Source organism: Chelonia mydas, chromosome 1 (assembly GCF_015237465.2).
Source record: "Chelonia mydas isolate rCheMyd1 chromosome 1, rCheMyd1.pri.v2, whole genome shotgun sequence".
In the NCBI taxonomy this organism is placed as follows: Eukaryota; Metazoa; Chordata; order Testudines; family Cheloniidae; genus Chelonia; species Chelonia mydas.
The window spans coordinates 257580263-257605126 of record NC_057849.1 but is presented as its reverse complement, the minus strand read 5'-3'; the positions used below and the strand labels follow the sequence as shown (position 1 = coordinate 257605126).

The 24864-nt window shown below is 41.4% G+C and overlaps 1 protein-coding gene across 7 annotated transcripts in view; it reads right to left on the bottom strand.

Annotated features, from left to right (window-relative positions):
- EP300 (E1A binding protein p300) overlaps positions 1–24864 on the bottom strand; it is a 132677-nt gene that overhangs the window by 95278 nt on the left and 12535 nt on the right. For all 7 annotated transcript variants that reach the window (XM_037882383.2, XM_037882403.2, XM_037882395.2 and 4 more), the window contains exon 2: positions 14174–14832. In XM_037882383.2, the coding sequence (XP_037738311.1) occupies positions 14174–14832 (659 nt within the window). The remainder of the gene's footprint in view (positions 1–14173; positions 14833–24864) is intronic.

The window sequence follows — 24864 nt, the reverse complement described above, 5'->3', positions numbered from 1 at the left end:
GGAAAGAGTGAAAAAAAGACACCAGTTTCAAAACTGAAGATCCCCATTGTAGGAGGGAATTCAACATTTCCATCTATTGGCGAATGAAAGAGAAACTGAAAATAATCCCCTTGCCTGCTTGATCTGGACCTTGTTCTCTGAGAAGCAAGAGTGTGAATCATCTCATACAAAACATTTGTGTTGCACATTGCAAGGAAGACAAGTCCTAGGGCAGTCAAAAAAGTTAATATTCTCCTTCAGAACAGTACCTAGTTTTTATCCCTAATCAACCAAGAATCCTGGAATAGGATGACCATGAGCTTGAATTTGTAATTCCTCAGATCAAGTTCACAGAAAAAGGACTCTTCCAAACAGCATTCATACCTCCTAGATAACTAACTTTAGGCACTCACACTGCATCACAGTGCTTTAATGGCAAAACAAAAGCTTTTAACCAAAGCTTAAGATTCCCTCAGATCAAAGACTGGATCTCACCAGTCTATGGTTGTGAAAGCCAGTCTCCAGAAGCCCTAGAAACACAGCACATGTGTACACTGGCACCCAGGACAACCATGAAGAATTAGCAATCCATGCTTGAAGGCCACATGCAATCTTTCAATCCAGAACATCTCTAGTATTTTACATTTAAATTAGAACAGTGGATTTGATATAGGAAACACAAAAGGATTGATCATGGGAGCCAACAGCTTCCCGTATACATAGCCAGCATGTGTTGTCTTAAAGCAGTTTTGGAGTGATCTAGCATTCATCCAGCACCTATAAAAAATTATCGAACCAGAATTAGACAGAGTTTCCCCATCATTGCAGCCTAAAAAACAAAACCAACCACACACAGGCTGGCATCTTCACCTCGAGAACATCAGCTACAAATCTCACCAAAAATATTCCAGTTTCCCCTGCATTACTGGACTGAAACTGGGGCTTTGCATTGGAGCTGTTTTCATCATGGTCCCCACTGCTTATTCATTTGAGAGGCAGGAGGAATTCACCTTCAAGATAGCTGCAGTCTTTTAGAGCAGCAGTTCTCTAGCAATTATACACAGTGGTTGACAGTGACCTTTGGAGAGGTTGTAGACAATATTTCCTCTAATTTTTACTAAACTGTTTGAGATTAAGTTTAAAAAAATCAATGAATGCAGTTTTACATTCTCTCCCTCTCACTCAATTCCTCTCCTAATTCCTACTAACCTTCATTCTCTCATTCCCACACTTTCCATATTCATGCCATAGCCCACATTAATATTTTCCTCTCCTTTCACTTTCCTCCCCCATTCTTCCATTTCATAAGAACATAAGAACGGCAATAGCGAGTCAGACCAAAGGTCCATCTAGGCCAGTATCCTATCTTCCGACAGCGGCCAATGCCAGGTGCCCCAGAGGAAACAAACAGGTAATCATCAAGTGATCCATTCCCTGTCGCCCGTTCCCAGCTTCTGGCAAACAGAGGCTAGGGATATCATCCCTGCCCATCCTGACTAATAGCCAGTGATGGACCTATCCTCCAAGAATTTATCTAGTTCCTTTTTGAACACTGCTATAGTCTTGACCTTCACAACAGCCTCTGGCAAAGAGTTCCACAAGTTAACTGTGCATTGTGTGAAAAAATACTTGCTTGTGTTTTAAACCTGCTGCCTATTAATTCCATTTGGTGACCCCTAGTTCTTGTGTTATGAGAAGGAGTAAATCACACTTGATCTCACACACCCTCTTTCTCACTTTCACTGTGTGAGAAAAGTTACATGTACAGGGAAACCAGGGGAGAGAGTCCATGTGATGAGAAGAATGAGACATAGTAAGAGGTAAAGCGAAGAGGAGGAAGGGGAGAAGATATAATAAAAGTGATTTATGGAATGAATGAGGAAGGAAGAAAAATGTGGAAGTGAATGAAGTAGACTGAATGAGGAAAAACTGATATAGTAAAAGAGGAATAGGGAGAAAATGAAGTCACAGGTTTTAAAGTTAAGCTCAGGTAGTCATTGAAGAGGAACAGATAAGGGGGAGAGAAACAGACAGAGTTGCTTTCCCTCCCTGCCCCAAGATGCAAGCAGCAGCAAGGTGCCACCAGGACTGGGAGAGAAGGTGAAGACTCTGGAGTCCTTTCTTCTCAGCCAGGAGTAGCAGTGGCACAGGAAAAGCATCCCCTCTCCTTCTCAGGAAAAGACAGCAGCAAAAAGGCTGCTTTCGCAGATGCAACAGCAGCTGCTGGGAGCAGACAGGGAGCTCCAACACTACCACTTCACACTGGGAAGCAGATGCCTCTTAAATTAGGAATCTCATGTGCAGCAGGCACTACTGAGTGCCTTGTGGTTACCAGTAGCGTGGCTGCTCATGAAAGTTAAGCAGAAGCAGGGTTAGAGATTAAGAGGCTCCTTAGGTTGTAAACTCCTTGGAATATGGACCAGCCTGCTGAAACGTTTGCACATAGTAGGCACTACCATAATCAAGAAATAGCACTGCATTGTTCTTGTTTCCCGTTACTTCTCTAGCTAGCCAAGCTCTTCAATGGAAGACTAGTGAGGCGGAGTAGACTCCCTCCAGACTTGAGAGCGAGGGACCACTACCCTCCCTTTGGTGGGCAGAGCCAGACGTGCCCCCATTTAAATTAATTAAACTCGCCAGACAGGCAGGACAGGAAGTATAAAGGGAGGGACCTGCAGCTCAGTTGAGCAGGAGCCTCGGAAGGAGCCACAGACGAGCCCAAGCAGTGCAGCACTCTACCTCCAGAGGAGACAGACCCTGGAGAGGAGTTGCCGGGACTGCTATCCACAATAGACCCTAAGGAAACAGAGGACACTTGGACTACATAACCGCATCTCCAGACTAGTTGGAAGTAACCCAGGGAAACCAGATTTTAGTCCAGTTTTGTAGCTGGAGCAGGGGTCAGCATGTTGCAGCCTGAATCCCTGCTGACCCAGTGGCGGAACACTCCGCCACTGTTTTGGCCCTGGGCTGGGATCTGGTGTAGTCGGATGGCCTGGGGTCCTCCTACCCCCCCTTACTGCCAACCCCACCCTTGGGGTGGCAGCCTTTGCACCCATAGGCCAGAAGGCCTGTGCTTGGCTTGTGGCTTGCCCCCATCAGGAGACAGTGAGCTTTAGACTGTGTGTGGGCTGGCTACCTTAGCCAGGAGGCTTAGGCGAACGCCTGTCCCCTGCTCTGCCCCGCCCAAAGAGCCAGAGCTTTAGACTGTTAGTTACTGCTAGCCCCAGCTAGGAGGCTGTGGGCTAAAGACTGCTCATTATTCTGCCCCACCCAAGGGGACTAGAGCACCAAACTTTTACTTGTTGTTTGCCTCTGCTAAGCAGCTACAGAGCTATAGAATTCTTACTGCTCAGCCCTGCCAGCAAGACCCAAAACCGAGTGCTGTTACCTGACACAGCAAGGCGGAGTGGTCTCCCTCCCAACTTGAGAGCGAGGGACCACTTCAAACAATCCACAAACCTAGCTGAAAATGAGGACTACCACAGCTACCTCCTACCAGCTGTCACTGCTGTAGTCACAGAAAACGTAGACATCAGCCAGCCAGCAAGGAAAGAAGGAAGCATGGACAGGGAAAGGAGCTGTCTACCCTCACATTTTTCTTAATTTCCCACCACTGTACTAACATCAAAAGCACATCCATCAGTGGTAGCTATAGTAGATGCCCTAGTACACTCGCATATTGGTGAACTTCTGTGGCCATTTATTCATGAGTAAGGTAAAGTTTTGTCACAAGTCCTGGCAGCTGACCACCGGCCCACTGCTCAAGCCCCACCAGCCATCACTCTGGCAGGGGTTGAAGCTAAAGAAGTCACGGAGGTCCATTAAAGTGAGGGAATCTGTGACCTCCGTGACAAAATTATATCCTTATTAATAATGGATGAATTATACCAAGGAAAACTAATTCTGTAAACAAATGCTGAATGACAACTTTTATATTTAAAGAAAACAGGTAACCAAGTTTGAGAAGTTTATCCAATACCTGTTATGCTGAAAGACCAATACAAAATATGAGTAGACACAACCAGCAAGTATCAATGGCAAAACTCTGATGAGATGTTTAGCCTTACTCTTTATCCTGGGCTGCTGACCTTGGACACTAGTCTTGCGCTTCATATTTCATATCAGCCTCTGGTAGTAGATGCCTGTCAAGGTTCCTTCCCCACTCTGAACTCTAGGGTACAGATGTGGGGACCTGCATGAAAGACCCCCTAAGCTTATTCTTACCAGCTTAAGTTAAACGCTGCCACCACCAAAGTGTTACACAAAACAGGGGAAGTGCCCACTTGGAAACGTCTCCCCCACAAAAAAAATATCCCCCCAAGCACTACACCCCCTTTCCTGGGGAAGGCTTGATAAAAATCCTCACCAATTTGCATAGGTGAACACAGACCCAAACTCTTGGATCTTAAGAACAATGAAAAAGCAATCAGGTTCTTAAAAGAGAATTTTAATTAAAGAAAAAGTAAAAGAATCACCTCTGTAAAATCAGGATGGTAAATACCTTACAGGGTAATCAGATTCAAAACAGAGAATCCCTCTAGGCAAAACCTTAAGTTACAAAAAGACACAAAAACAGGAATATACATTCCATTCAGCACAACTTATTTTATCAGCCATTTAAACAAAACAGAATCTAATGCATATCTAACGAGATTGCTTACTAACTCTTTACAGGAGTTCTGACCTGCATTCCTGCTCTGGTCCCGGCAAAAGCATCACACAGACAGAGAGAACCTTTGTTTCTCCCCATCCCTCACCCCCCGCTTTGAAAGTATCTTGTCTCCTCATTGGTCATTTTGGTCACGTGCCAGCGAGGTTATCTTAGCTTCTTAACCCTTTACAGGTGAAAGGGTTTTTCCTCTGGCCAGGAGGGATTTAAAGGAGTTTACCCTTCCCTTTATATTTATGACATGCCCCCCAAATCACAGATAGGGTGAAACGCTGACTGATTTCTTCCTGGAGCTCTAGGAGAAAACAGAGTTAATAAGACACATGCACCTCTAAATATACTACCAAGTATATAAAGACTAACAATATTTTCCACATCTCAAGGACGATTTTAGCCAGCTGATTCCGGGAAACTTTCACGGGAGAGTGCATCAGCCACTTTGTTAGAAGCTCCTGAGATGTGCTGGATGTCGAAATCAAAATCTTGGAGAGCTAACCTCCACTGAATAAGTTTTTTGTTATTTCCCGTGGCGGTATGAAGCCACTGTAGCGCGGCATGGTCGGTTTGCAGGTGGAAACGCCGTCCCCAAACGTATAGGCGTAGCTTTTCCAGAGCTTAGACAATGGCGTAACATTCTTTTTCACTGACTGACCAGTAGCTTTCCCTCTCAGACAGCTTCTTGCTGAGAAACACTACAGGTTGGAATTCCTGATCCGGTCCTTCCTGCATTAAAACTGCTCCCACACCACGCTCAGACGCATCTGTGGTTACTAGGAATAGTTTGTCAAAGTCTGGGGTCCTTAGCACAGGGTCAGACATGAGTGTCGCTTTAAGTTGGTTAAAGGCCTTCTGACACTCTTCGGTCCACTGAACGGCATTTGGCTGTTTCTTTCTGGTTAGGTCTGTCAGTGAGGCGGCGATTTGGCTGTAGTGCAGTACAAATCGCCTGTAATATCCGGCCAAGCCTAAGAAGGATTGGACCTATTTCTTTGACTTTGGGACAGGCCACTTTTGGAGAGCATCCACTTTGGCCTGTAGGGGGTTGATAGTTCCTTGACCCACCTGGTGTCCAAGGTAAGTCACTCTGTTTAGGCCTATTTGACACTTCTTAGCCTTAACAGTTAGTCCTGTCTCCCTTATGCGCTTGAAGACTTTTTGTAGATGTTCCATGTGTTCTCCCAGGAATCCGAAAATATGGCCACATCGTCAAAGTAGGCGACTGCATATTCTCCTAATCCCGCTAGGAGACCATCTACAAGTCTTTGGAAGGTGGCGGGTGCATTCCGCAGCCCAAAAGGGAGTACATTAAATTCATACAGCCCAACATGTGGTGAAGGCTGACCTTTCCTTGGCAGATTCATCTAGCGGTACCTGCCAGTACCCCTTGGTTAAGTCCAAGGTAGAGATGAACTGGGCCCGTCCCAGTTTCTCTAATAGTTCATCTGTGCGTGGCACTGGATAGTTGTCTGGACAAGTTACAGCATTTAGCTTACGGTAGTCCACGCAGAAACGTATCTCCCCATCTGGTTTGGGAACTAGAACCACTGGAAATGCCCATGCATTGCCAGAGGGGCGGATTACCTCCCATCTGTAGCATATCCTGGATCTCCCGATCTAGAGCAGTTTTAGCTTGAGGAAACATCCGGTAAGGTGGGACTTTAATTGGGTGAGCTTTACCTGTGTCAATGGAGTGGTATGCCTGTTCAGTCAGTCCTGGGGTGGCTGAGAATGTCAGCGCGTAGCTAGTGCACAGCTTGATCTGCTGTCGCTGCATATGCCCAAGGGTCATGGAGAGGTTCACCTCTTCCACACCACCAGCACTTTTCCCTTCGTAGTAGACACCTTCAGGCCACTTAGCCTCATCTCCTCCCTGAGCTGTAAACTGACAAACCTTTAATTCTCTGGATCGATTAGAAGAGCTGAGAGGCGGTGGGTTGCTCGGTGCCACCATCCAAGCTCTCTGGAGGCTTTCATCTGCTTCCTGTTGGGTCGGGAACTGTTCCCTTGATGCTGGAGACATCAGTTCCTCATTGGATTGTGGACCTAGGCTTGGTCCCTCTGGAAGCAATGTAGGGGATGGGGCTGTTTCCGTTGACTGTGAACCGCTCTCCGCTGGGGTTCAGGCTCCGGCTGAGCCTCTTGTGTAGAGTTATTGGCTGCTGCCAGGTTCGGTGGGGCCCTCTGGTGTTGGGGTTGCAAGTACTGGATTCAGTGCTGGCAATGGTTCAGGTGCTGGTTGTTCCACCAGTTCCGGTTCTGGGGCTGGCTCTGTCTGGGTCTCTGGGATTGGATCCACTACTGCTGTTGCAGACGTTGGCATGCGGTCCGGTTCCATCACCTCTGACCGAGTCCTGGTAGAAGTTTCCAGAACAGAGCTAGGCGTGACAGCTTGCTTCGTCTGGCTGCAGGTGACCATTCCCACCCTCTCGGCTACCTTCAGATAATTGGCCAAGTCTTCCCCCAGCAGCATGGGGATGGGATAATCAAAGACTGCAAAAGTCCACGTTCCTGACCAGCCCTTGTACTGCACAGGCAAGTTGGCTGTAGGCAAACTGAAAGAGTTGGACTTGAAGGGTTGAATTGTCACTTCGATCTCTGGGTTGATCAAACTGGGGTCCACTAAGGAAGCCTGGATAGCCGACACTTGTGCTCCAGTGTCCCTCCATGTGTTGACCCTCTTCCCGCCCACTCTCACAGTTTCCCTCCACTCCAAGGGTATCTGGGCCTGAGGACCTCTGGTGTGATTCTGGTGCAATGAACTGTAATCTGTTGGGGTTCTTGGGGCAGCTGGCCTTTACATGCCCCGGCTCGTTACATTTAAAACATCGTCCAGCTGACGGGTCACTGGGGCGAGGTGGGTTGCTGGAGAACGGTGTGGCAGGACGATAAGGTGTCTGGAGTATTCCTTGGTGTGTAGTTGGGGCCTTGGGCTGCCCCCGGTAGTAGGGTGTGGTCTGAGAGTGTCCCTTCGGGTATCTGCTTCAACTGCAACCAGGGTTGTTCCTCTCTCCTCCCTCCACCCGTTTTGTTCTGGCTTGCCCCACCTCTCTGGCGGTCTGGGACTGCTCGTATCGATCAGCATAAGAAGCAAGACTTTCTGCTGAATCCATTTCCTTATCCCATAAACACTGTTTTATTTCCTCCTTAGACATATTCAGGAATTGCTCCTGAGCTATCAAATCACACATTCCATCAAAGCTAGTGACACCCTTTCCTTTGACCCATTTATCTAACAGATCCTTCATCTTGTTTAGATAAGCCACATTACTTAGTCCAGCCCCTCTCTTAAGGGTTCAAAATTTTACTCTATGTTTCAGAAGTAATTTGAAATTGCTTTAAAACCAAATCCTTGAACTTATTATAGTCAGAAGCCTCATCAATAGGCATCTTATTGATTATGTCCAGAGCTCTTCCAGTCAATTTTGCAACCAATGTAGTCATCTTGTGAGCTTCAGGAATTTTATGGAGAGTGCACAGTCTCTCAAAGGTGAGAAAATATTCAGCAATATCACTGGATTCATCATACTGTGGACATTGTCGCTCCCATTTGTGGATTGTTGGCAAAGGATTGTTAGGGTTATCCAGTAGATTCCACTCAGCCCTCACCTTCTCCAACTCCAGTTTATGCTTCCTCTCTTTTTCCTTCTCCTCCATTTCTTTTTCCTTTGCCTCCGCAGCTCTCCTGTGGACAGCTTGGTTTTTTTCTGCCTCCACAGCTCTCCTGTGGGCAGCCTCTTGGTTTTTTCTGCCTCTTTCGCAGCCTCCATAGCTCTCCTGTGGACAGCCTCTTTGGCTGTTTCTGCCTCGTGCTCTATCATGTTTGCCTCTCTGTTTTTAACTAAGTTTACACCCGAGAGTTAGAAATAAAAACAAAACAAACAAAAAACTTGGCTTGTCAAAAAAAAAAATAGGTTGTGCTGTAAACTGATACCTATGTTCTCTGATAGTCATCGTCAGCCTACAGAAAAATCCTTTAAAAAAAACCTAACACCTTTGTCTCCAGGCAAATAGACAGGAAAACCCTCTAGTTGCTCTTAGCTAAAAAAAACTTCAGGTCTGTGAAGACTTGTGAATTTCCCCGCAGGAGGTTAACTATCCTGCCTTTAGGTAGAGAAACTCCAGCTCACAAAAGACAAATCCCTTTTGTTATGCTTGTTGCTTTGTCCCCTTTTACAAAACCCTTTAAAATCTTTTAAAATCCTTCTGTGCTTCTGGTTGAAAAAAAAAAATCTCAAAATGATTTCAAATTAATCCCACCGCTCTGCCACCATGTCAAGGTTCCTTCCCCACTCTGAACTCTAGGGTACAGATGTGGGGACCTGCATGAAAGACCCCCTAAGCTTATTCTTGCCAGCTTAGGTTAAACGCTGCCACCACCGAAGTGTTACACAAAACAGGGGAAGTGCCCACTTGGAAACGTCTCCCCCACAAAAAAAATATCCCCCCAAGCACTACACCCTCTTTCCTGGGGAAGGCTTGACAAAAATCCTCACCAATTTGCATAGGTGAACACAGACCCAAACTCTTGGATCTTAAGAACAATGAAAAAGCAATCAGGTTCTTAAAAGAGAATTTTAATTAAAGAAAAAGTAAAAGAATCACCTCTGTAAAATCAGGATGGTAAATACCTTACAGGGTAATCAGATTCAAAACAGAGAATCCCTCTAGGCAAAACCTTAAGTTACAAAAAGACACAAAAACAGGAATATACATTCCATTCAGCACAACTTATTTTATCAGCCATTTAAACAAAATAGAATCTAATGCATATCTAACGAGATTGCTTACTAACTCTTTACAGGAGTTCTGACCTGCATTCCTGCTCTGGTCCCGGCAAAAGCATCACACAGACAGAGAGAACCTTTGTTTCTCCCCATCCCTCACCCCCCGCTTTGAAAGTATCTTGTCTCCTCATTGGTCATTTTGGTCACGTGACAGCGAGGTTATCTTAGCTTCTTAACCCTTTACAGGTGAAAGGGTTTTTCCTCTGGCTAGGAGGGATTTAAAGGGTTTACCCTTCCCTTTATATTTAGACAATGCCTAATAAATAACACTACCTCACCAGTGCCTCTAGAAGAGGTTCTGTCCTACCAACCCTAAGAGCCTGCTGGCTGCAGTAAAAGCAAGGGTCTCCAGAGTTCCAACGCTCCCACATGAACGCCTGCCTACCTCTGATACTGCTTGGGAAAGCAGACTATTAGCCAGATTTTTCTCCTCCCCTACCCCCCCCCCCGGGGGGGGGGGTTACACACCCAGCTAAGAGTGAATTTTAATTCTTTAATTGGATCAACATACAATCATAAAAGCACCCTTCATCCGCAAGCACTTCACACATAATCCACCCACTACTGAAGTATCCACATTTTGGGATAGAAAACAGCAGCTATTTAAGAGGGCATAGCAATACTATAGCCAAAATATCAACCCTAAAAGTGTGGTTTAAGATGCCAATGAGAAGAAGATTTCTATTATGTCCCTTAACTGCACCAACTTCAGAAGTTCCACATCTACTATAATAATTCATCTTTCCCCTTCTTCCAGCTTTGGACACCACAATTCATAAGACTCAAGTCATTTTAAAATCACGTTACCTGCAGGATTCTAATAAAGGTGCTTTGGCATAATTTCAGTTGGGATGTATTTAAGTTGAGGGAAAAAAAATATGTTCTTTCTACAAAATTAAGAGTATCTTTACTTCATTCAGTTACAACTGGAATTCTACCTTTTAAAAGTTTTGTTTGTTGGTAAGGTAGGGACCAAGCCAAGTTACCATCCTCTAACATAAACCAAATCTAGATTTTTACAAAGTGATCTGAACAAGTTTGCCCCATGTTTTTAAACAGCCTAACTTCTGAGCTTTGTATACTCCCAAAATTATGTACTGAATCAGATGATTTGAGGACTACTCAACCACAACTATTTAAAAATATTTCCAACAGATGTAAAGCTTTACACACAAATGAAGCGTTCTAATCTGTGTCCATGATGTACCAGGACTGACTAGTCTTTCATCTCCTTTTCATACTAGGAGAAAACAAATTTCTTTGAACAGAAATTAAAAATATTTTACTTCGAATGGCTGACATGACTTGGCCTTCAGATTTGGGGCACGCAGGACAGCAGAGTGCAACCACCACCAAAGAAATACACAAATTATCACATTTGCCTATGAAACACCTTCCCACTCTGAATAAGAACATGAGTAGAGCAGGCAACATGGTGCTAACAGCAAGCTGCTGAACAGCCAAAGAGGCAGAATAAAAGGAGTATTTTGTTGACGATTAACTGGCTCAGGGCTGATGGAGTTGGGATAGTATAGATATTATTTGACTTGTGAATTTATAAAATACCAATTGGAAACTTGTCCAATTCAAGGCTGGTATATCTAGGCTCCTAAAGACAAATAAGACTCAAATAACCGCCTTACTCCTAAGCCCAACTTTATTCAGGAGGTGAGACCAAACCTTTGGTCATGAAGATAAAGTCCAGGTAGCTATCAAAAAGGATAATCCTCTGTAAATTTAGAGCAATTCTGTTCCAAGCACACAATCCTATCTCCAAACAAGCATCCCAACAAGCTTGGTAATAACATGCAATTAAGTTCAGCTCAGGAAAATTTTTAAAACAAATCTGTCTGTCCTGAAGGGTGTGCCAGGCTTTCTTCCACAGGATTGCGAAGCCGGCACCCTGCATATTCAATATCACGGAACCTTGGTAAAAAAGTTTCCTCTTCATACTGAAACTAGGGTATTTGTTTAGAAATAAGTTTGATGCAGACTTGAAGATACTACCTTGCAAAACAAGTATATGGACTTTTACAAAGTGGGGCATTTGCTGAACTGAAGAATTCTGGATTTATGCACCTAACTTAAGTTGTAGGACTTATGTAATACAAATGAATAAAATTTTACCTATTTCCTGTATTTTTAAAAATCCTTCATACATCAACACAATCCATCAAAATCAAAATTTTAACTTGTAAATGTCCTTAAAATGCTTACATTTGAAACAGTCTCAGTAGGTGTAAATAGAACAGATGGCCTTCAAATTCCTGTTGCAAGAACAATAGGTGAACTTTGACTCCCACCTTACACCTAAATCGAACACAGCTAGCAGCAGGCACATTCAGGCAATGCACACCCTGTGCTAGCTCCCTTCCCACTTCCTAAGTTCTGCTGGCTCCTCCTAGGCACACCCCTGATCCACTACATCACCAGTTAAACATCACAGAGGAAATGTTTCACTAACTCCATAGAGCAACAACAGGCCTTCAAAGCAAAAATACAACTATTTCTGCTACACAAACTGAAGAGCCACTACACATTAGTAAATCCAGGCTCCCAGGTTAGAAAAACTCTACCACTGCAATTTACCAAAATATTTTTAAACAGCCAATAAAAAGTTATATTTAACAATTATGTTTAATTTCCTTTTCCATCTATTTTTTGAAGATTTGGAGGTAGGAATGATGAGGGCAGATGGGTGGAAAGATACAATGGTCAGAGATATTACTGTTATTAGCTTCTGCTAACTCCACTGTAAGTAGTGAAACATCGGCTCCCTGCCAACAACTAAACCAAATGAAGACATTCTGGAATTTCAGCCTCCATTTCAGACTGTTCCTTCTTATCATGCAGTTCAGCTACTTTATGAGCAACGTATATTACAATCAAACAAGACATTGAAACATAGGCTCAAACAAATTCCATGTATCTTTATAGCTAAGGTTTCTCTCTCCATGTTAAACCCTATACAAATATATTTCTATCAACTCAGCTAGCAAATTAAAAGCGCTCCACATACTGCACTGATGTATTTGATTTGAAATCCCAAAAAGCAAGCAACTAGATCAAATTTGAAATGATTTCCCTCCTTATTCGGATCCACAAAGCACACTTCAGGGCTTAGGTCGAAACAGGTTGGGGACAGTATAAGTTAACTATATCAATTCAAAGACTGACCTTGCAATCTTAGGAAAGATTTTCTCCAAATTAAACAGATGTTTTGAAATTTGATCAACTTTTATTGATACTTAAATCTAGTAATTAAAATCCATCTTGAACTGCAATGTATTAATCTTGAAATTAGTCAGTGTCAATTTTTAACTTGAAATAAGATTCCACATTGGACTACAGAGAACAATGCATCAAAATTCCTTTCTGTATAGTTGTTTTGATATGCTTCTAACTCTGCACACAGAGAAATTTCAGTTACATTGAACAATTATGTTTAATTTCCTTTTTACAGCACCATTTGAACTATATATTGCAACCCACCCTTTTGTAATGGTCATGTTTACCAAACAGTCCAAGTGATCTTAGTCTACAAGATTAATATTAAAAATCAACAGTCAAAGGACAGCTCACTGTTAGATATGCTTCCACCTACTGGGTACCTACCGTATTTACTACTACATGAAGCTCACAGGGTGAAGTTTATTTCTTAGGATATTCATAAGGCAATTATTTCAGACCATTTTATTAATACTAGTTAAGATCTAGTCCACATTACAGACTAATATTCTAAGTTTGGGGTTTCATTTTTTTAATTATTTTTATTTTATTAAAGTTTAAGGGTGCTTTTTATGGAATAAGGTGGCTGGAGAAAAGCATCCCAACCCAATAAGCTTCCAAAATTTTCATTTCGATTACAGCATCTGAATAAATCTCTCTCTAAAGTGTTTTTTAGAATAACTTTCCCGCTTTGACCAAGCCATGATATAATTCACTCTGGATGGAAATTGCATAATAGTTGACTGATTGTTCTGACTTCTGATTTTAGAGTTGAACCCAAAGCTTGGAAAAATATTCCAGGTCAGAATATTTCTGAGGAGAAGGGAAATGCCTATTTGTAGTTTCTACTCTGTCACGCCATATCATTTCCATTGTCAAAACGGCCCAGTACAACTCCTTTTTACTCTTTTCCTCATCTCAGTATTAAAAACTCATTTCCTCCCCATTTACCCAAAAATGTTTTCTTTTTTTCCTGCTTTCCAGTTTATTCCCTCACCTTGGAATGAGTCGTCCAAATTTTATCTCAAATTGGACAGGTCTAACACTTACCCAGTAAGAATTCCAATATGGGTCCATAGAAATTTAAGTCAATGTTTAATAAAAAAGTCTCAAACCCACTTGTTCCACCAAGGAACGTATTTATGGACAGGAATAAAATCTACATTCTCAGATCAAAATACATCAGAGAATCTTTAGTTTAATTTAGAGTGGTAGTGATGACAACGTAAAAAATTAACACTTTTTAAAAAAGTAACAGACACCTTCATCCAGCAATATTGGTACATGTCTCTAATGAATGTACCTTCTTATAAGTTCTGTAATTCTCACCTTTATATAACTCCTTTGAATGCCTCTAATGCCAAAAATTCTTTTGCACCAAATTATCTAGAAGGAAGTGTTCCCTTATAATAGGGGTTTTGAAGACAGTCAATAATGAGTTTTCTACCTTAGTTCTTATAAATGTTAAAGTTACCACATGGAATAAGTAAAGTAACCAAGCTTTTCCTACCTTGTTCATTGCTCCAGGTTGTGGCCCTCTCAGTCCTGTCTGTCCTCCCATCTGGGGAGAACCTTGCTGCAGTGTCTCAGCCAACAAGTTACCAGCATTACCTATTCCTGGATTTGGATATGGCATGTTGGGTCGCCCTCTTCCTGCTCCAATTGAACCGTTCATGACTTGCCCTTGCATCATCCCCTGTCCATTGCCTGCAGCCAGCATCGAAGGATTCATGCCAGCATTCATCCCTGTGTTCATTCCCATGCCAGGCTGATTAACTGGACTATTTACTGCGGGCATCATTCCTGCAGTTGACTGGGCTGAAGGACCTTGATTTGGTCCACTTGTACCCATCCCCATATTTGGAGACGTCAACCCTGCCTGTGGCATGGGGCTTTTAACTATGCTGTTTAAGATTCCCATTCCAGGACTGTTCTGTTGGGTTTGACTTGCCATGCCTTGGCCTGGTCCCCCAACCCCCATATTGAGGTTTGGGGAACTACCAGCCCGCAGCAGTTCAGACAGCTGCTTATGTTTAGATGCAGCATCTTGTGCCATGCCAAGACTGGTTTGCAGCTGATTAATGTCACCACCGTTGGTAAGTCCCAAATCTGTGGAGCTGATTAGTTCATCTGGCAAATCGTGTTCCAGATCAAAGAGGGATCCAAAATCTAGAAGAAAAAAAAACAAAAGAAGTTTTTAAAAATTCAGATCAACTAATGAGATCTGAAGATAAACCAGAACAAAATAACCAAGGGTCTATGTTAGATGAATAACACACCTTCACATTGACTACTGGAGCAATATTAGAGCATCCGCTAGTATTTGAAGTTGCCAGCTCGCCTTCCTGCAGACCACCTCTAAAACTTCAAAAACTTTTAATGATATGACACCTTTGTTTCTTTATGATGCATGAAAAATGCCTCACTCCCAACCCCACATAAGGCAATTTTGCGGGAGGACCTACTGGATGTCTCAGAGCATGTTTGTGAGCTCTCGCTCTGTAAGTGCGGGAGTTTTAGATTTTTAACAATGATGTCCTTTTCCAAAGTGTTGGTCACTGAAGTTAAATAGGTTTTAATAGTCAAAAAATAAAGTTTTGAATCATTAAAAATCCCTTCCCCTCAATTTCTCAGCTTTCACTTAACTAAGGCTTTGTCTATATTACACACCTTGTAGCAACACAGCAGTGCCACTACAAGGCGCACAGTGTAGCTGTTTGTTGGCGGAAGAGCTCTCCCACCGACAAAAAACTTCCACCCTCAACAAGTGGCGGTAGCTTTGTCGGCAGGAGAGCGCTCCTGCTGACAAAGCGCTGTTCATACCAGCGCTTTTCGTCGGCAAACTTTTGTCTTACGGGGGTGGGAGGTAACATCTCTGAAAGAAAAGTTTTGTTGTTCAATTGCCAATGTAGACAATGCCTAAGTCAGGCATTTTTTGAATAGGCGCAACCTGCACTTCTAGTGTAAAAGCAAACAGAAGACTTCCTTTATAAATCATGGAGTAGCTAAAAGGAGATGTCCTTTTTCCCTTCTTTTGCTGGTCACCTTAAAATATTATCCCAATTTTGAGAACCAAAACAAAGTTACAAAATTCAATGGATCTTCACTGGGTAACGCCCACTATGAGCCTATTTGGCTGCAAAGAGTAGAATTATAAGCAATGTAAACCATTCCTTCCCTATACAGGAAGGATATGTAAGAGTGAAAGACAGCAGGATCGGGAATCAAACCCATCTCATGTGGCTATGCAGTGTCACCATTAAGGTAATAAACTGGCATTTTAGTTTCAGACAGTTTGCATGCTCGGAGATACTTGGAATGTCATTGCCAAGATACATTACAACAGCCCCAAGTTTTCTTATCTAGGAAGATCACAAATACTTGAGATATGCCATAGGTACTATGCATCTCTTAATCTGTACTGAGTCATAGTGATTGGCATATTATTTTTACAGTGTTAAATATAAACCAAGAAGTGTTTACACAAAAGATCACCTATTATGAATTCATAGTATTTTAATGACTAAGGAGCATGCTGCCTAACGTTTACAGTTGGACACTATATTATAGTGGACACTATAAAATAGTTAGCGATCAAGTTTAATTTTAACCCTTCTTAAAAGAAATTTCATTTCATGAATGCTCTATTATAGCAGATATTTTACTTTACTTTCAAAGAGAAATTATTCAAGACTTTGTTAGACAGCTGATAGTGTTGCCAATACACTATTTTCACACTGTTGCAATGCTGATTAAGGGGAAGTGCCAACTCTACTGAAAGCCAAAGAATATGACCACAGCAGTCCTCGCTAAAATATTAAAATTGAAGAATTAGTAGCAGACATAAGAAGCAGGTTAAGTCTGAAAGGCTGAATTCCATTAGATACTTTCTCAATAGAGATCACAATGATACCGTAACCAAGTTGCAAGACCTTAGTATTTGCAGCCTTGGAAGTAAGCATTACTTCAGAAATGAAAAGTAAACCATCAAAAGAAGCCTTCTGGAAGTTTTGCTGCTGGGGATTAGCAAGAGAAGAGTTACTTGGGTGGACTAAGATGAAGCAATTTCAGTTCTATTTAAAATTTTAATGCCCCTATCACTGCAGTATCCAAGCACCACAGATAAAACTATAGGCCTTTTGGGCAAGAATTTTGCTTCTACTTTACAGCACTCCCTTATTACTTCATTAATTGCTGCAGTGAAGTGTAAACAGACCATCCTTTAGCCTCCATTATTTGGGGGAAGTTTGTGCAAAGGATAGGCCTTGCATTATACTTCAACAGTGGATCTTTCAATAGCGCCTTCTTTTTGACAGTCTTGTAATTTAGTTACTATTCTACAGATGAAGTTAAGAGGAGAAAAAGGGGCCCTTAATTCTGCTAAGCATACCGTTCCCAGAAGGCAGACCTAAACTTCATACAATTTCACATCAGAAGGAACAGAAAGGACTTCACTTGCTTATTGAGAATAAATATCAGTGTGTGAAAGGAAACAGCAAGGATTACAATGAAGAAGCCTCTTAAAAATAGCAAGAGGGCAAGAGAATTGGGAAAGCAATAAAAGGGACATGTGGTACCCTGAAAAGACTAAAAAGAATGTCAAACGTTGAGAGACTATCAGCCAGAAAACACTCAAGTTACCTAGCGTCAGCCTAAGAGGATTAGTAAGGAAGGGTCAGAAACTAGGGAAATGTGATTCACAAGCTAAGATCCATGGTCCAGCAAAGACCTGGAGAGCCGTTCCTGGTGGTTAGCGGAATAAAACTGAGAATTAAAGCAGTGAAATTTTGCAAGAGAACGTGGTCCATGAATGGTGCATCTTATTAAGCGAGTCAGAACAAAAGCCAGAAAGTCACTGAATCAGGAAATTCCTGAACATGAAGAACTCCCTCTTCAAAATATGACGGGACATCCTTTCCATGGAAAGGCCTGTGTAAGGTATTTAAGGTACGCACCAATCCTGTAAATCAGCATGAAATTCTTGTTTTCAGGATTCTAAAGCCATATTTGCTTTTCCTCATGCAAGGAAAAGATCACTCAGCATTTCTCTGAAGATCTAACAATCCCATGGGATTCTCCCTCCTAGATCTCCATTTATAAGTACATGAGGGCAGAATTCTAAGCCTTAAAGGTTTCTGGTCTCTAAGAACAACTCTAGCATCCACAAATGTAAGCCAACCCCTACCCCTCATTGGTAGTCATGCCAAATGAGCCTTTCAAGCAGGGAGAATGCACCAACAAAATAATCAAAAAAAATTTCCTCAAAAGGCAAGAAATTAACAGGTACATGCAGAAACAACAAGAACAAAATCATACTACATCGTGGGAAGGTGGCTGGGAGATCATCCTTTTGGCATTAAACATTAAGAGATACAAAATTATAAATATTTTCTCTTATCAAACGGGGAGGATAAAAATTAATTATTTTTTAAAAAAATCAAAACATCAAGATTTTTTAATTTAAATAGGTTTTTCCTCAAATTTTTATTAAAAAAATCCAATCTTAATTAAAACTATAGCTCAAAGATCTCTCACCATGGAACAGGGATTATAAATTCTATAGTATGAGGCAATATATTCATGTAATGTTTAAGAAAAGTTTTGTAAATGAGTTCCAATAGTTCATGGATTGGAGACCCAATCTTATGGGATTCCAGGGGCTTCTGTATAGAAAGATTAACCTGAATTATCTACCCGATGGGACTCAGTGCTCAGTCTAGAAGATACCACCATAGAGGCTTAGTTTTGCAGTTCTCAAACTGTGGATTTGTGTCTCCAGAGATAACATACTTGTTAACAGTAACGTTTTTAAAATAAATAATATAGAGGTGAGAAATAACAGACCTCAACCTTATTGTCCCTCTGCAAATTTGTGTACATAGAGTCAATCCCTTACCTCTCTCTAAAAGTGCAAAGTTTCAAAAAGTTCAATGAATAGAAGATTGTTGGGGGTGAAATAGATCTGGACAAGGAGAAGAAGTCTGGAGATAAATGTGAAAAGCGGGGGGACAGGCAGTAGAAACAAAAGCGAAGCTGTTTGAGCAGCATATTCCAGAAGTCTTGAGGTCTTTGAGTGTAGCCTTCATTGACTACCATACCCTTCTCTCACTAGAAGGGAAAACCTATAATGGCAGCAGGCTGTCAAAGAGATCCAGTTGGGAATATTTTAATGAAGTTCCTCTACCTGTGGGTAAGACAGGCATGCATGCAAAATGCAAACAGTGCAACAAAGAAATGCAAGGCCTGGTTACCCGAATGAAACATCAATCATGAGAAGTGTTCCTTCTCAGGAGGAAGCTGCGTTGAAGATGACGAAAGGATCATGTCTGAACATGCAGGATCTTCAGGTTGGTAAACTTTTTTATTTCATACTTCTTTCTTAAGGATTGCCTGTCTTCCTTCTGGACTATTCTTGAATTTTCATGTTTGAGTCAAAAACATAGTTGTTACTCCATGACATTATCATTTTAGATGCAGTTGTGATAAAAAAATAGCTGAAATAGGCAGATGTTCCTTTTACAATTTCACCTTTAAAGTAGAACTGAGTGTCAGTGAACGCAATGAGTAATACTAAATGAGCAGTATGGTAATATCAATCAAATAACTGCATTGGACTTATTTTGTTTAGGCCAATCCATCCTCAACATCAGGATTCTGAAGACTATCCACCTTCAAGATCATAATTTTCTACAGTTTCAGAGTTATCTGCCAATGATAGTGTTTCAGTCACATCATGTATGTCACAGCCACAGTATATCACCTGTAGCAAAAAGGAAAAAAAAAAAATCTCCATCATCCAGAAACAACCATCGATAAGTTTGTGATAAGAACCAGCAAATTACAAAAAGAGGTAATTGATGAAAAAACTGACCAGTTTGTTTATGCAACAAACTCTCTTTTCTGTGGGATTGAGAACCCACATTTCATTAACATGATTCAGTCATTAAGACCAGGATACAGTCCACCCAAAGGAACAGATGTCGCAGGCTAATTGCTGGATAAAGCATATGAAAGAGAAATTGAGCAGTGTACAAAAGGTCTAGAGGGTAAAATTGTTAACCTGAGTCTTGATGGGTGGAGCAAAGTTCACAACGATCCTGTTGTATGTGCTTGTGTGACAACAGAAGGGAATGTGTTCCTTACAGAAACAATTGATACATCAGGAAATGCACACACAGCAGAATACTTACAAGAAATAGCAGTAAAAGCTATAACAAACTGTGAAAAAAAATTCAAATGTCTAGTACGCAGCTTGGTCACAGACAATGCTGCAAATGTATCCAAGATGAGAAGAAATCATTTAGAAGAGAGTCCCAAGCTAATAGCATACGGTTGCAGTGCTCATTTGATGCACCTCCTAGCCAAAGACTTCAGTATTCCACAAATAAAGGCCAATGTTGTTGAAATCGTAAAATACCTCCATAACCACTTTTCAGCAGCTCCTCTGAAAAAAGTGGAGGGAACCAAGCTAATTCTCCCATAAGATGTGAGATGGAACTCAGTAGTGGACTGTTTTGAGCACTATATCAAGAACTGGCCTAATCTGATGAGAGTTTGTGAACAAAATGGTGAAAAAAAATAGATGGCACTGTCACAGCCAAAGTCCTCAACATTGGGCTGAAGAGAAATGTTGAACACATGCTGAATACCCTGAAGCCTGCTTCTGTAGCCTTGAACAAAATGCAGAGAAATAGCTGTTTTATTGCTGACGCTGTTGAAATTTGAAAGGAACTGAGTGAGATCTTAAAAAAAGAGAAATATGTAATGACAGAGTTAAATTACAAGTATTAAAAGAACCAAATGGAACAAGCACCGTCTCCAGCTCATTTTCTTGCAAATATGCTCAATACTTGGTACCAGGGTCAAACCTTAACTGCTGAAGAGGAGTTGGCCATAACATGGACATTAAGCAATCATCCCTCCATAATGCCAACTATAACAAACTTCAGGGCTAAGGGTGAACCATTCAAGCAATGTATGTTTGCTGATGAGGTTTTAAAGAAAATCACACCGGTGAACTGGTGGAAGTCACTTAAGTACTTTAATTCAGAGACTGTTGAAGTGATAATCTCACTTTTAACAGCAGTAGCTTCTTCTGCCGGTGTAGAAAGAATATTTTCTCCTTTGGACTAATTCATTCCAAATTGAGAAATCGTTTGGGACCTGAAAAAGCAGGAAAGCTTGTTTGTCTTTTCCAGATTATGAACAAACAGGAAAATGAAGGCAAAGATGACTGAGTTAGCTGCAGAAGCCAGTATTTTAAGTTTCTCATGTTGACCTGGCTGACAGTCAATTTAATTTTTCTTTTTTAATATATCATTTAACTATTTTAGTTAAAAATTAACAAAACAAACCTGATTTTAAAAAACTTGAATGTTTAACTAAATTCAAAAATTCATATGCTAGTTTTGTTAAAATATTATATGTTTGCTGTTGAAGAAAAAAATTCAGAATACATAACGTTGTTGTTTTAGTTAAATAAAAATTTAGATGTCTGTCTGGTGATGTTCTCTTCCTAATACAGCATGGCAAGAAAAGCCTCCAAATATTAATGATTAACCTGTTGAATTGGAGATATTTATGAAGTCATTGGGAGGTTGACTATCTGCTTCAATTACCTTTGGTAAATGAAATAACCAAAAAATCATTCATTTTCTGATATAGCTGCAAAACTAATCTGAAAAGTTTTCAAAATAAATCACTTAAATTTATAGCGTGTACCTTCTAAAAATGAAACCTACATCTCTGAGTTGTGAAGAATATGTATTAAGGTTATAACAACCAACAAGAACGCCCTTTTATGTAGAAATCCATGATTAAATCGAGTCTTCCTGACTAGTGATTTAAATCAAATCCACCCTGAAATATATCATTTGCCAAGATTCTCACTTCTGAAGAATACAAAATGGTTGTCTCAGGAGACTAGCACTAAGTATTAAACAAAAATATGAGGTGAACTTGAACAAGGATAACGGCATTCTGTTTTGTTTTTAATGACAGGTAAAGTCAAATTGAAACCCAAATCTTCAAAGTCTTTTACAGCCAAATGATAGTAAACAAACACCAGACAATGTTCAAACTTTGAAAGGAAAATCCTAAAGTCAACCAAATTAGTAGTCCTAAGACCAGCAATGAGTTTGCGTTCGCACATTTTACAGGCAGATCCCATTGGACTGAGGGATCAAAATATGAACAGACTCAGGAAACTGAGTTCAGCAGTACTACTTTGTGTGTACTTACGTACATGTCAGAGTCACGGCTCATTTACTATTCATTTTCAATTGCCCCAAGATGCACATTGTCTGCAGACTGTAGAGGCCACTTTGGCTCTGACCAAATCAGCACTGGCATGGCTTGGCCACTGACCAGCCACTCAAGAACCTGATGTCAAAACTAAGGAAGTGGAGTCAGCTTTCTGACACACTGAGTCTTCTGCAACCTAACTATCTCTTTCACCCAGAATGCACCAAAGATCTGACCAAAGTAGGGGAGTATGCACACATTTGATCACCACCAATGTAATGATTTATGATCTCTAGAGAAATCATGGCACCCTCCCAAATACAGAAGACTTACTACATGATGGAAACAGGCACTCTGGTTTAAGGTCGGAAGCAAAGCGCAAAAGTCACCAATACCCAGGAAGCGACCTTCAGTGTTAGGGTGGTTCAGAAGGATCCTTCATTAGGTTAATCTGGGGATCCATTAATACCCTGTGTTCACAGGTAAAGTGAAGATGTAGAGAAGAGAGAATGTTTCACCCTAAGAGTCCAACGATGCATTACTGAGACATATGACCTATTTTTAATTAGGCCATATCCAAAAGGTTACCCACAAAAATAGCATTAGAGTGGAGTAGCCTCAAGGTGCAAAGAAGATATGCAACAGTTCTCTTATGAGCTGCACCAACAGCAGACACTTCTGCTATGCCCAAAGGTCCTTTTGTCAGCTACTGCCCATGCAACCATAGAACTCATCTGTGAAAGAAAAACATCCCATGAAATGTTACCATATCAGGAACCACATCGTGAGCAAGATACAGACTGAACAAGTTGCTTCAATCCCACAATCTTTCATAGACCGAATACGGTCAAAACCATAACCCTCATAAGCCAACAATGGCCAATGTGTCTCATCACTCAATTCACAATGCCCTCATATACCATAAGACAAGAGAACACACAACAGCCCTAACCTCTCACCGATGCTGCCAGATGCTAACACACCTCTCTTACAGCAACCACAGCTTTACTGCACTACCTTGAGTGCACAGTCCTAGTAGTCTCCTATCTTGGTCCATTATTAATATCTGGATGTTCACTGACACCACCAAGAACTTTCACTGCTACGGTTCACCTTAAACTTCCTTAGATCTCAACTTGTTGGAAGTATCTGCACACCAGGGGATACACATGTGTCAACTCCAGTCAGATGAAACCTTCTGACCTTACAATGGGATGGTAGTTATTCCCTGCTGGCACTAAGCAAGCTATAGACCAGGAGGTCTCAGTCATGCACTGAATGTGATGCTTTTTTACTTTCATAGTGTGTGACTCATCTCTTCAGGGGACCCTGGCTATCCTGTGTTAACATAGATCATTTTGGTACTGCATGGGTTTTATGGGTTTTCCAGTCTGCAGCACGTCCAGGCATTCAGCCTGGGAGCAGTTTTCCTCCTACCAGTCACTTGGAGACTCACCTGACATCTAAGTGGCCTTAAGTTATTCAAATTCATACATTACTGTCAGACATTACTGTAACACTGTTGCAAAAAAAAGCTAATATCATTCTGGGATGTATTGGCAGGAGTATTGTAATTCTTCCGCTCTACTCTGCGCTGATTAGGACTCAGCTGGAGTACTGTGTCCAGTTCTGGACTCCACATTTCAGGAAAGATGTGGACAAATTGGAGAAAGTCCAGAGAAGAGCAACAAAAATGATTTAAGGTCTAGAAAACATAACCTATGAGGGAAGATTGAAAAAATTGAGTTTGTTTAGTCTGGAGAAGAGAATATCGAGAGGGGACATAATTTTCAAGTACATAAAAGGTTGTTACAAGCAGCAAGGAGAAAAATTGTTCTTCTTAACCTCTGAGGAGTGCAAGCAGCAATGGGTTTAAATTGCAGAAAGGGCGGTTTAGGTTGGACATTAGGAAAAACTTCCTGTCAGGGTGGTTAAGCACTGGAATAAATTGCCTAGGGAGGTTGTGGAATCTCCATCATTGGGGATTTTTAAGAGCAGGTTGGACAAACACCTGTCAGGGATGGTCTAGATAATACTTAGTCCTGCCTTGAGTGCAGGGGACTGGACTAGATGACCTCTTGAGGTCCCTTCCAGTTCTGTGATTACTAATCAAGATCCTGAAGGTGAATTTGACCTTTAATGTACTAGGAACTTAGTGCCCTAGCATCTCAAAGTTGTTCTATTTAAGGTGAAGAACAGTATCTCTAACATTATTTATATTGCAGTAATGCCAGAGAGGGACCAGGACCACATTGAAAAAGGCACTGTACAAACAGAAAACAAAAATGGTCCCTATCACAAGGAGTTTACATTCTAAGCAAAATATATCCTTACCGATTACATAGCAGAGAAGCAACACTTCAAATGGGCTGAGGCACTCTATGCTAGTCTCTCTCTCATGTTTTCTGGCTCAGGTGAATCTCATTCAGATTAGAAAACTGGAGAAAGTTCTCCTCACTTCATCAAGATTAGTCTTACTTGTTTCTGAAAGTATATTAATAGGCCCTTCTACCAAGTTTCTGGGTGGTTAGCTTCTAACAGAGGATGGAATAAACCCAGTTTTTTGGGAACTTACACCAGAGGCCTCCGGATACCTGAGAAGGTTTTTGATCTCATAGCCTAAATGTGTTCTGCAGATGGGAATCAATGGCCTCAAAGTAGTCAATCTTCAAAGAATAGGTGCTTTAATTGAAAGGACAGTGTTTTGTGTGCACAGAAATGCCTGAAGGATCTTGGCACAGAAGCTGTATAAGATGATAGAACATGCAAGGTAAGCCATGAGGCAGATTCTTATAGCAGGTAAGACAGGGCCTTGAGGCTCCAGTCTAGATCCCCCTTTATAGCACTGCAATGGGAAGAGAGATGAATCAAAGTGGGACTTCAAAGAATGATCATCCTTCTGAACAACCCATCAGCAGTCCTGATATGCATCAGTAAATCGGACTATGGAATAGCTCT